This window comes from Enhydra lutris, unplaced genomic scaffold (assembly GCF_002288905.1).
Source record: "Enhydra lutris kenyoni isolate GAN:26980312 unplaced genomic scaffold, ASM228890v2 scaffoldscaffold36, whole genome shotgun sequence".
Lineage (NCBI taxonomy): Eukaryota > Metazoa > Chordata > Mammalia > Carnivora > Mustelidae > Enhydra > Enhydra lutris.
In genome coordinates, this window is record NW_019154120.1 from 14,332,785 (window position 1) to 14,345,382 (window position 12,598).

Genomic DNA, 12,598 nt, shown 5'->3' on the forward strand with positions numbered 1-12,598 from the left:
CCTCTTTTTGCTTCCTCTATCTTCTCTAAGTAGAAAATGCCAACAAGATAAATCAAGAATAATAGTAAGTTCTCCTTTTAGTAGAAATAAACTTAGAGAAGATATATGGATAGTCGAAGTACAAAATTACCAAAATATGGTGTCTCTGCCACTTTATAATCTGTATTATAAAAAACACAGTTTACATCATCCACATGAACAGGTAATCTACAGTCGTTTCCTAAAAATAAAATGCTCTCAAATACTCATCCAACCTCAAGTTTTAACATATCCCAAAGGACAAACAGCTCCTTAACAGCTCTATGCTTCTACTTTCCCTGCTTCATTTGTTCAAATTAAGACCTCCCACTAGAATGTTCCAGTCAAGAATCCAGTGCCAATCAGTGGTATTTTGGAACATATATATTTCATTTAAAATGACTTGTTCACTTGACTTATCACCTCAAACTGGTATATAATACTATGGAACAATAAATATTAATCCTGAACCTTCCTTTGTCCTCTGTTTTCTCCTAGGAACCTCTCTCTACTGTAATTTTTTCTGTTACAATCAGAATTCTCTGAGTGTGTTGTCTAGCCTATACTTTTATAGTTCTGTTTGCATATTCAGCCTTTCACTCCTTTTTCAATCTCTCATTTCCTCTTTCTTGACCTCGCCTGCCTTTTAATGGGAGAGCAGAGAAGCTGGCGCTCACTCTGCCCATCTTTATTTTTACTTCCTTCTTCGTTTTATTTTACTAGGTCAAGGATAGTAAAGAGAACATGTAACAGGACAGCTAAAGTTCTTTGTTCTAGTCACAGTTTTGCTTTCAACTATGAAAAACAGAAGAAGTCACTAATGGCTTTAAGCTTTAGTTTAATCATTTAAGTTTAATCATTAATAAAATGTAGTGGTTGACATGGGTTAGATGACCTTTGAGTTTTCCTTCAGTTGCACCATCACTGGAGGTGATCAGCCATGTCGGCACTATGCCTCCACGCTATGGAGAGTGATATCTCTCCATAGCATTTCACAGGATACAGATGGTTAAACATTCATTGAGAAACCTAAATGCCAGAACACATACAATGCTTCCTTCCTTTTGATTAAGAGAAGCTTCAGCTATAACTCATTTCTTGCTCAGTTACATTGCCAATTAACATAGATAAAACTTTTGTCAGTGTTTCAAAATTATAGAACATATAAGCACAGAGGATTTAAAATCATCTTTTAAAATTAGGAGTGGCTAGAATATGTGGTGGGGCAAGTCAAACCAAATTTTAATTTTCTATAACCATTATGTAAGTTGAAGAAAAAAATATTACCTTTCAAACTTTAACAAAAGAGGTTCACTGTAAGAATGGTTATATAAATATAGATACACATTAATAAAGCAAGGATACAACAACAGGAAAGTGCACTGTAGGCTTCAAAAAGATGGGTAGCAATATCCAGTCTTTTAGAATCCACAATTTGTAAATTGTTCACCAAGGCTAACTTATGCAAGTGTGGTATAACAACTGAAAAAAGAAAAAGAAATTGTTAGATTTCTGCACACACTATACTCATACATTAAACAAAAATACTCATAAATTAAACATAAAACTCATACTATACTCATACATTAAACAAAATTTTTTTCATTTTAAAATTTTTAAAATTTCATTTTAATTCTGGATGATTTCAAATCCTTCACTTACTTTTTCTTACTAGAAAGGAAAGTATGTTATTTCAGAATAACATTTGGAAGGAAAAGACCATAGCACTGTCACTATAACCTAAATATGAGGGTGTCTACAGGTTATTTGGCCTCACTGAAATTAAATTTCCCAATTTGAAAGATGAAAACCAAATAAACAAATGTAAACAATTGACCTCTTGTGTTATTATTATCTTTACAATTAAGTTTCTTTCTAAAAATCAGGTATTATCACTGCTACTAAACAAAGGACAAATACAGTATACTTATTCTTTTTCAATATCAAATTATTTCACTCCATAAAACAATTCTTAGCTTTAGTTTCTCAAATTCTTAGAAAGACCAATGTCAAATAGCACCGATGGTTTAGTTCGAGTCACTCAAAGGGCTCAATATCACCTTCTGTCTCAATGAATAAGATAAAATTTCAAAAATATAAACAAAAACACTAAAATAAAAGTGATGGCCCAAGAAACAGTATCCAATGCAGTAGCAATAAGCACCTCTAGGGCCTAAAACTGTGTTTCCTAAATACCACTTCCCAATAAAACCAGGGTTCCCTGAAGAAATGGTTGCAGGCCTAGTGACTATTAAAGTATTGCTCACAGGGCCCCTTTCTAATCTCTGCTTGGTTAGGGAACCCAAAACACCACTCATAAGCACATACTTCTGACCAACTGTAGTGACTTCTTTCATGTTTACATTGAGTTTATGTATGAGAAATATGTGAAAGCCACAATATTCCCCTAGAAAAACCTCCTGCTTCCTAATTAACTGACATTATAATCACAAGTTTTACACTTATGTTAGTAAATGGCCCAAAAATGAAACAAACAAACCAACCATGAAAACTATGAATTAACAATGGCCATTTTTAGGGTATTTTGACTTATCAAAATTAATAACAAGATACTTAAAAGGAGCTCTCGAAAAAAACTGGGAGACAAAAACTTCAAACATTCATTGATTTCCCACTGAATTCACTGAAACTCCAATTCACTAACTGGCACGCTTAGGCCTCAACAAAATGGTGGCTCTAAGACAGTCTCTCTAGAGAATCTTTGAGATTCACTTCCCCTCAGCCTTCAGAATGTTCCTTGAACTTCTTTTTCTATTGACACATGCCTCTTTATTCCTTCTGCTCCTTTTCTGACCTCCTAAGCAAGTAATCCTTTCCTTAATGTTTTTCTCAGAAACTCAATAACCATACTGCACAATAACCCCTTAAAGTTGCTTAACTAGAAAACAAATCTATATAAGTTACATTAAACTCTAGAGCCAATTAAAGGCTCTTGATCTAAGAGCCTCCTAAAGCTCAGAAGATAGACGAAAATTTACTCCAGAATTCAACATTTCATTACATACATAGTATCCTAGCTACCGTATCTGTAGCAATTAATTTATTTAACTGATAACTCCTCAGATGGAAAAGATGGTTAAAAGATTTACTAACCAAGATATACATAATTCTACAACTGACCTTCAGTGTGCAAAGAAAATAGGAAAATGTATAACATAAGGTCGTTGCAGAAGCCTTTTGCTTAAGGGCAGATTAGACAGAGTCTACACTACAAACAAAATCAATCCATAGGAGACTTTATAAAAATTGATTTCAATAAACTTTCCAAAAATATTTGGGGTAGATCCAACAGCCAAAGTAAAGGGAATCTTATCCTTTCTTTTTGTAAATGGGCTCAGAACTGAAATAAAGAACTTCTAAAAAAAAAACCCCAACTAATCTGAAATGTAAAATTGCCATGTTAGAAAATCTCCAGTAGGGGCGCCTGGGTGGCTCAGTGGGTTAAGCCGCTGCCTTCGGCTCAGGTCATGATCTCAGGGTCCTGGGATCGAGTCCCGCATCGGGCTCTCTGCTCAGCAAGGAGCCTGCTTCCCTCTCTCTCTCTCTCTCTCTCTGCCTGCCTCTCTGTCTACTTGTGATCTCTCTCTGTCAAATAAATAAATAAAAATCTTTAAAAAAAAAAAAAAAAAAAAAAAAAGAAAATCTCCAGCATATGACTGAACATTTTCAGAGGGCTTTATAAAGTAAAAAAGCTGAAAAGAAACAACAACAAAAGACTGAATTGTGTTCCAAATAAAACCAATGGCCTCTGAAAAAAAAATCAAGACCAAAATGTCCCGTGATAATGAGGAGTTGGGAAAGAAAAAAAGTCCACTGGCTTCTGTTCTCTAAGAAATAGAATGACGAATACCCAAAATGCCACTCCAGGAAGATACTACAACTCAACAATTCTCTCACCTTCTTCTAAACTCCTAAAAAGCAACGGTCTATAAATAAAGATGGGTATCAGTATGGAATTCTTGTCAAGATGACTTCTACTCTACCACTAAATTATTAACATAGTACATTAAAGTCCTCAGGGTAAAGTTTTAAAGTAAAACGAAAGCCACTGGGCAATAAGTACAAAAGAAAACAAGAGGTTTTTTTGTCTTAAATGGGGAAAAAAAATCTGGTTGTACCAGAATGTGAAAGAAGATTGTGTTAAGACATATCTGTGGGTATACATTAAATTGTAGAAGGCCGCAGGGATAACAAGTGGTTTATTACACCTATTCAAGCAGTGGAACATCTATCGTCAATATTCCCAAGACAACCTTTGTTATTTTGGGACCTTTATAAAAAGAAAATGTCTTTCTTCTCAGCGATGCATAAACCTTTCTTTTGAATGTGCATAAGAAGGTTAGACCATGTTCTAGAGAGTTACTAACTTAACAACATGGGCACACACCAAAGGCTCATTGCCTACTTCGCCAATTCCTTGATCTAAAAGCCAGGACTTAAGTCTCTCCACTTCAGAACAATGACAGCCTCAATAAAGCTGGTCAAAGTAACTTTACAGTTTTTACTAGAATCGCCTATAAATCCGATGTTACGGTATGTGGAACTATCCCTATTGCTAGCTAAAATGCCAAATCTTTTCCTGTTAACTAATCATGAAATATCGCTATTTTCTCATGTCATCAACATTACCCATTAAAAAATCACTTGGGGATTATGTTTCTGTAGCTCAGTAAGTGTTATGCCCTCAAAAGACCTTTTGGACAATGCTGTCCAATTCCTAACAATATTTTTTGTTGATGACACTTCCATTAAAAATATCAGGCCAGATATGTAACAACTAGACTGTGGGAGAGTCCAATTTTGTTCTAGAAACCAAAATGACTTTAAGAAGCCAAACTTGTGGTCCTCTCTAGGGCATGTCAAATTGCTAAAAATTAAAGGACTGAAGAAGTATAGCAGTGATAACTGACATATGCTTTTGGAGTAATAATTACTGGATACTTTGATGCCACTAAAAGAAATTCCCGTCATAAAGGCTGAGGCCTACAGTAAAAGAGATACTACAGAAACTAGAGAAAATGCTTTAGCAGATAATTATGTAAATCATTAGTGGATGAACAAGCTGTGCATTAAAACAAAATCATTGATCATAGCTGAATGGCATGGCAAGTGGAAGAAAAGCATATTTTTCTTAAGAACATGATTAGAAACACATAAAAATTTCCTTAAAAATGAGAATTAAATAGTAAGTTTTAAATAGAACACAGTATAGTATTTTGAAATTTAGTTATTTTAAAATGTCTTAAAAATAACTTGAAATTGTTTATGAGTTACTTTTCATGTGTTACAGCGTCAGTATATAGTATAAAAATTATCCAGTAATAGTCTTACTGATCAGTTCACAATAGTCAAATTTGGTTCACTTTTAGCTTTCAGTATACGGAAGATAAAGTGGAGAAGGGTTTTAATATAGGACAAATCCTGAGAGAAGCTTCTGGCTTTGCTCTTACATTACAATTCAGGAAAAAAAGGTAGAAAACTGTAACTTACACTCATCTCGGAACCTCGGTTCTGCATTAGGCCCAACTCTACCAAACGTTTTTATGATCTCTGTATGCAAAGAATACTGGTCTTGGTACTGAGGATCTTCCAGAAAAGAAGCCAACTGCATTTTCACCCTTTCCAGCAACTTAAAATTGGATATTGTACAGTTATTTCACAGAATATTAAAAATAGAGTTGTTACAGAGAATGTTATACATTAATCATGCTTGCAACATGGATTCAAATGATTTATATCAACATGACATGAATAATTTGCAATTAAACAAGTACTTATTTAGTCTTTTGGTTCAGAAAGTTTTTATATTTTTGTTTATGCTTGTTAATTCTTCTTTTATTTTTTTGAAAATATAAATATTCCCTAACAAACTGTAAAAACAAAAACGCCCACAGTAGAGAAAAACATAAATTTTATAATGATTTTGTATCTACATTTTAATTCTTAAAACCAATCACAGTGTAAATTACCCAATTATTCACCTTCTGAAAGCAGTGAGTCATTAATGACTTATATCTTACTCACATTTCCCTAAAAGACATTTTTATTTTAGGATTTAAGAACATGTTGAAATTCTGCCAAGACTGCAAGCTTTGCAGAATGACACTTTTTAATGTTGCTTCACCAGTGAAATATATAAGGAAAAGATGGAAAACGTACCCCCCCAAAACTAAGTTGTTTAACTTGTTATTAAAAAAATCTTTATGACGAAGGAACTTCATAAAATAGCGTTTCCTTTTTTTGGGGGGAGGTAAAATGTCTGTTTCCATTTAAGTGGCTATGTAATACGTGCACAAATGATTTATTTTCTATCTGTAGAGTTTTTCATTTGTATAAGACATGTCCAATTTGATAATAAAGAACGAAATTCTGATACTAATTTTAAGAAGTGTCTTACAGTTAATGTTGCAGACAGAATGTAACAAACTTGAAATTAAATCACAAGATTCTAAATCAAAATACACTGTTAGGGAGAAAGAACTTGATAATCTCCTGGAGCAGGCCTAACAGAGGGCTGTCACAGTTCTATGCGCTGCAGTGACACGATACCAGCCCACTAGACTTGCACCTTGGTATCAGTGACACAGTTATGAGAACAGAGGTGCCCTCTAGCCTCCATTTGGGAAACTGAAATAGGTCTGTGTTCCTCAAGTTATCTGGCAAAATTGTCTTCAAATCTGTGCAAACTGGTAATCAGGAATTTGTGTCGACTATCTAGAAGTCTACTGGAGAACAGAAGGCTTTCTGCTTTGAAGGTTATTCAAAACTGCAATACTCAGCTAGGCTTAAAATGGAACATCTAAGAGTTGGCTTATATATTAATTTTCTCATTGAGGAGGAAGATGGAGCTTTCCTTAGGATATGAAGATATACTTTGGGTAAGGCTCTCATATTTTTCATACTGAGCTATTCCTCTGGCCCAGAACAAACTAAGAGATAAACTAAAAGGTATAATGCTCCCTGCCCCCCACCACTGGATGCATGTGTGTAATGTATCATCACCTCAACAGTACACAGATAGTAAATTTCAAGAATTTCCTACCTCTCTCTGAATAACTGTTTCCATAATAGTGCCAAAGGCCGGAATTGTGGCAATTCTGACAGAGCTGTTAGAATTAAAAAAGAAAGAAACTGAAACTTTCTTTGAGATGAAAAACTGATTATTAAAATGCATATCAAAGTAAGTACAAGGTAAATATACTGTATTAGTCTCTAGCAATGACAAATTAAATTAAAAAAAAAGCAGACCAAGAAGAATGCTCAAAAAGACAGACAGGGTAACTTAAGGTCGCAGTCTGTGGAACTCACAATTCAGGATCACTGGACAAGGTAACAAGGGCCGGAGCAACCCGCTTGTCAACTAACGCTTCACTCATGCCTCGAAGAGTCAGCTGTAAACCAGTCAACATGCAATAAAAAATGGTTTGGTAAACTGGAATGAGAACTGGGTTAGCTGTGACTGAGGATGGGCAGGCAGACTCATTGGTCTTTCTTGGTTTAGTCACCCACATGAGACATTAAAATGTTAAGCCTTTGGTTCATGCCACTATACTTACTGGTAACAACATGTTAGTGAGATTAGCAGAGCATCCTTTCTTGGCTTGGAAGAAATAGTCCATCAGCATATTCTAAGTTTTGGAAATGTTTATTGAGAATGATATTAATGTATTCTTTTCATGTATGGCCTCCAAATGTGATGGCTGACATTCAAAGAAAAGATACATGAACAGTATAATAAAGTTTAAAGTCAAGTGAATATAATCCAATATTATTATTTTAAAGAGATAAATATATTCTTTAATGGATTTAAAAGCTGATGGTTATTTCTCGACAGGCACATTTTGAAAGGGATGCTGAATGTAAAAGGCAGGGATGACACTTACATTTCGGGGTCACTGGAGAGAGTAATGAGAGCAGGAACAACCCTCTGAGCTACCAGAGTTTCATTCACCCCCTTCACCAACAGCTGATTGGTCAGCGTGGGGGGTATTCACAGGTGATGCATGGAAAGAGCAAACAGTGCCACGGGAAGAAGAAAGGAACAACCAAGAGAAAGAGAGAAAACACAAAAGCAAAACCAAAATTAGAAGCTAAGCAAATATTGCTTCTAGAGTGCTTTATAAAGGCAGAGAATGCTTAGGAAGAGAATAAAGCTTAAATAGCCTAGCAGTCCACGAAAACAGAGTTTGTCACCAATTCGATGGCAGTTTGTACTTTTGGTCAAAGTATCCAGGCAATTTTTGTGTTCAATTAAATACAATTTTTAAAAAAACCTTTTCTTTCTTTCTTTTGTTTTTTAAACTTAAAAAGAAGATATATACTGGATTCTATGGTTAAAATTGTTGAAGTAAATCTGGTGTCATTTTGTTATGACCAACAAGGTACAAACTGGACCGTTTTTAAACCAAACTCAAATGGCCAGCAGACACCACTGAACTGCTCTGATTGTTCCATGGCAAGTCAACATAAAAATCCAGGACAATTCCCAACCTTTTACATCACACAGTTTTCTCTTTTGAGGTACAGAGACATAATGCAGCCTAAGTGGAAAGTACTACGTCTGGGAATTGGATCTGGGTTCAGACTCTACCTCTCCACTTAGCCATGTGGCCTTAGACATGTTACATAATCTCTTGAAACTCAGTTTTCTCATCCAAACGTGGTGATATTGTTATTTATCTTAAAGGATCATTGTGCTACTAATAACTACATGGAATATACCTAAGTACCGCATCTGACAAAGATTATGCATTCAACAAATGTGAGTTTAATTATTATGAGTACTCCAAGATATAAGATTTATGATGTATTTGAATGAAGAAATTATTAATTAAAAAATTGTTTTGGCCGGTCCAAGTTGTTAACATTTACAGTTATTTTACATTTCTCTAAAAGCTCAAATGAATAGGAAAAATATGATAAGCACAATTAGACCAACCTATTTCTATGCTCTAATGATAAAATAATCCACTTAGCAACCAACCCTAAATCTAGAAGAGGAGGACAATATTGGGCAGTATACATTTGGTTTTAAAAGGGCAACATCCTAATCCTACATTCTCAATTTCAGAATTTAAAAAACAAATGAATCCTAAACGCTAATGTTTATAGCAGCAATGGCCACGGTTGCCAAACTGTGGAAAGAACCAAGATGCCCTTCAACGGACGAATGGATAAGGAAGATGTGGTCCATATACACTATGCAGTATTATGCCTCCATCAGAAAGGATGAATACCCAACTTTTGTAGCAACATGGACGGGACTGGAAGAGATTATGCTGAGTGAAATAAGTCAAGCAGAGAGAGTCAATTATCATATGGTCTCACTTATTTGTGGAGCATAACAAATAGCATGGAGGACATGGGGAGTTAGGAAAAGGGAGTGGGGGAAATTGGAAGGGGAGGTAAACAATGAGAGACTATGGACTCTGACAAACAATCTGAAGGGTTTGAAGAGGTGGGGGAGTGGGAGGTTGGGGGAACCAAGTGGTGGGTATTAGAGAGGGCACGGATTGCATGGAGCACTGGGTGTGGTACAAAAACAATGAATACTGTTATGCTGAAAATAAATAAAAAAAATGATTAAAAAAATAAATAAATAAAAGGGCAACATCCTAATCCTACATTCTCAATTTCAGAATTTAAAAAACAAATGAATCCTAAACGCTAATCAGTCTGTTCACCTTGTAAGGGATCTAGGCCTCATGGAAGATGGACGATGCCATGAATTTTTAGCAACAAAAACCTAACACTGTGTGCATGTTAACACATTCCCCCTATAACCATATCAGAGATAGCAGAACTCACTTTACATGGGATTCCTAATTTAATTCTTAATTCTATTTAACAACTGATTGACTTTAAAATCTACTTCCACATTCTGAAATAACTTTTATAAAAATACATGGATAATTAGGCTGGAATAAAATGACAAAAGAACTTTCGCTACCACCTTAAATATAGTAGATATCAAGCAGAAAGAAATAGTGGAAAGAAGTTCAAATACTGTTAAATAAAACTTTCTTCTCTGTACCACTTTATAAATAAGGTAACTTGGATTTGAATCAGTAAAGTGTATTTTAAAGTGTCTGCTATCTTGTGCCAGCCAAAAAGCATTTAAAAAGGGGGGTGGGTAATCTAGGGGACAAGTTAATTTTTCATTGCTCTGCAGTTTTAAGTATAATTTCTTTATTAAGCTAGAAAAAAAAAGGGAAAATTTAAGAGCTATCGCTTGTTATACATTTTACATACAATGTATTGTTTGACCTTTTTTTTTTTTTTTTTAAATGATTTTATTTATTTACTTGAGAGCACAAGCAGGGGGAATGGCAGAGGGAGAGGGAGAAGCTGGCTCCCCACTGAGCAGAGAGCCCCATACAGGGATTGATGCCATGACCCTGGGATAATGGCCTGAGCGGAGGTAGCTGCTTAATCAGTTGAGCTACCCAAGTGCCCCTCGTTTGAACCTTAAACTCGGTGAGCCAAGTACAATGACTAATATCAGTGTTTTAACATATGAAGAAACGGAGTCTTAGGGAAGAAGTTAAGTAACCTGTCCAGGGTTTTGGAGGCAATAGGCAGTTAGAAAACGGACTCAGCCACATGGGTCTCACAAGCCTCAGTGGTCTTTGAGCTGGCTACTGCTACATGCTTAGATAGTATGAGGAATCATTCCATGAAGTTCTTTTCTGCATCTTTTGGGAAATCCATTATGTCATATGACAGTTTCCTTATAAATCAATTTCAATAACAATCTGTCACTTCAAAAAGTAACATACTACCTCTTATTTAACAATGACAGACTGAATTTTCCTTTTGTCCTGCTGTCTGAAAACTTAAGAGCTGCAGTTAGCATATAATTTCACTAAGTATCTCCTATTATGTCCTTGGTATATCCATTTCTTGCTTTCTTCTCAACAGTTTCTGGTCTCACATTAAAAATTTTCTTTTGTTATAAATGTCCCGCTTTTTACGTTTTTATTTTGAATTAACTTGATTGGCAGGGGGAAGCAAGCACAATTGTAAATTATGAAGTATTAGCTTAAAAAAAACCTAATGAAACATACTTATTCTTTCAGTACAATTTTGTTCAAAATAAGGTTCGTTGACAAAAAAGTAACTATTTTTTTTAAGATTTATTTACTTATTTTTAAAGATTTTATTTATTTATTTATTTATTTGACAGACAGAGATCACAAGTAGGCAGAGAGGCAGGCAGAGAGAGAGGGGGAAGCAGGCTCCCCGCCGAGCAGAGAGCCCCATGTGGGGCTTGATACCGGGACCCTGCGATCATGACCCAAGCTGAAGGCAGAGGCTTTAACCCACTGAGCCACCCAGGCGCCCCTATTTATTTATTTTAGAAAGAGAGAGCAAACAGGGGGAGGGGCAGAGGGAGAGCAAGAAAGAGAATCCTTAAGCAGAAGCCCTGTTGAGGCTGGAGCCTGATTCGGGGCCCCATCCCAGGACCCTGACATCATGACCTAAGTTGCACTCAACTGACTGAGCCACCCAGGCTCCCCAAAAAAACTAACTTTATTTTTTTCTACTGATGACTTTTACTGGCATGATCACTGAAAAATTTTTTATCATAAATGAGTTTGAAAAAATATTGAAATAAATTTCTCAAATTTGACTCAGAAGTTCATAATCAACCTGAAAGAACACTGAAAACTGCTGGAGCACAGGTACAGCTTCCAACCCAGCACTGAATGCAACCGTAGAAACCAAAGCCAGGCAAAAGCCACATATAAGAAATAAGACAGAAAAAAAACAAAAATAGAGAGGATGTTTCATTTTATTTGCTTAAATTTTTTCATTTATATGGTATACTTTGCCAGTGCATACATAATTTGAAAAACAAATGGTTTAAGAGAAAGAAGTAGCTTTTAGGGTCTTAGAATAAAATCCTATGGGAAAAGTGTATTAAAGACAGTTCTTTATATAAAAGGATGCTTTTTTCTTTCGTGAATGACTTTTTTCCCAGCATACTGAATAATCAAAATTATTTATACTCACAAGGAACTTGTGCAAACTGATTTTTTATTTGGCATTCAACTTGACAAAGAACACTTGAACATAGTTTGTTTTTTTATCAAATATGTATAATAATGGAGGGACTAACATGGACAGAGGATGTTCAACCTCCTTGGCAAGACTGGAATTTTCTTTAGATTTCACAAATCTATTTTCTGTATTTAAAAGTTTGCTTAGATACATATTTTAAACATACCAATGCTCTATTCTTCAAATGACAATTTATCTTAAATTGTGGAAAAATTCTGAAATTCAGGAAAAATTATCCAAAGGACTGAATTAACCAATTCTCTTTATGGAAATAAATGCTTTAAGATATTTTAAGAATCACATGCATATTAGGGATAATTTTAGCTTAGATAGATATATGTTCCCTAATCTATATGTTACTTTGTGAAATAGCATGATAAGAAAAAAAGAATAATGTTAATGACGGTTAACATTTACTTAGTTTAATATGTGCCAGACACTGTTTTAAGGGCTTTACAAGTACAAATTGATTTCATATTAACAAAAATCTTTTGAG

General features: G+C 34.9%; 1 protein-coding gene across 9 annotated transcripts in view; it reads right to left on the reverse strand.

Moving 5' to 3' along the window:
• LOC111154240 (KIAA1468 ortholog) overlaps nucleotides 1-12,598 on the reverse strand; it is a 114,202-nt gene that overhangs the window by 14,469 nt on the left and 87,135 nt on the right. For 5 of the 9 annotated variants that reach the window (XM_022513728.1, XM_022513727.1, XM_022513723.1 and 2 more), the window contains 4 exons: nucleotides 7,923-8,005; nucleotides 7,082-7,145; nucleotides 5,530-5,668; nucleotides 1,384-1,500 (listed from right to left, as the gene is read on the reverse strand). In XM_022513728.1, the coding sequence (XP_022369436.1) occupies nucleotides 1,384-1,500; nucleotides 5,530-5,668; nucleotides 7,082-7,145; nucleotides 7,923-8,005 (403 nt within the window). Of the gene's footprint in view, nucleotides 1-1,383; nucleotides 1,501-5,529; nucleotides 5,669-7,081; nucleotides 7,146-7,347; nucleotides 7,431-7,793; nucleotides 8,006-12,598 lie in introns of those variants that run through there. The other 4 variants (XM_022513724.1, XM_022513730.1, XM_022513732.1 and 1 more) reach the window with 4 other exon arrangements.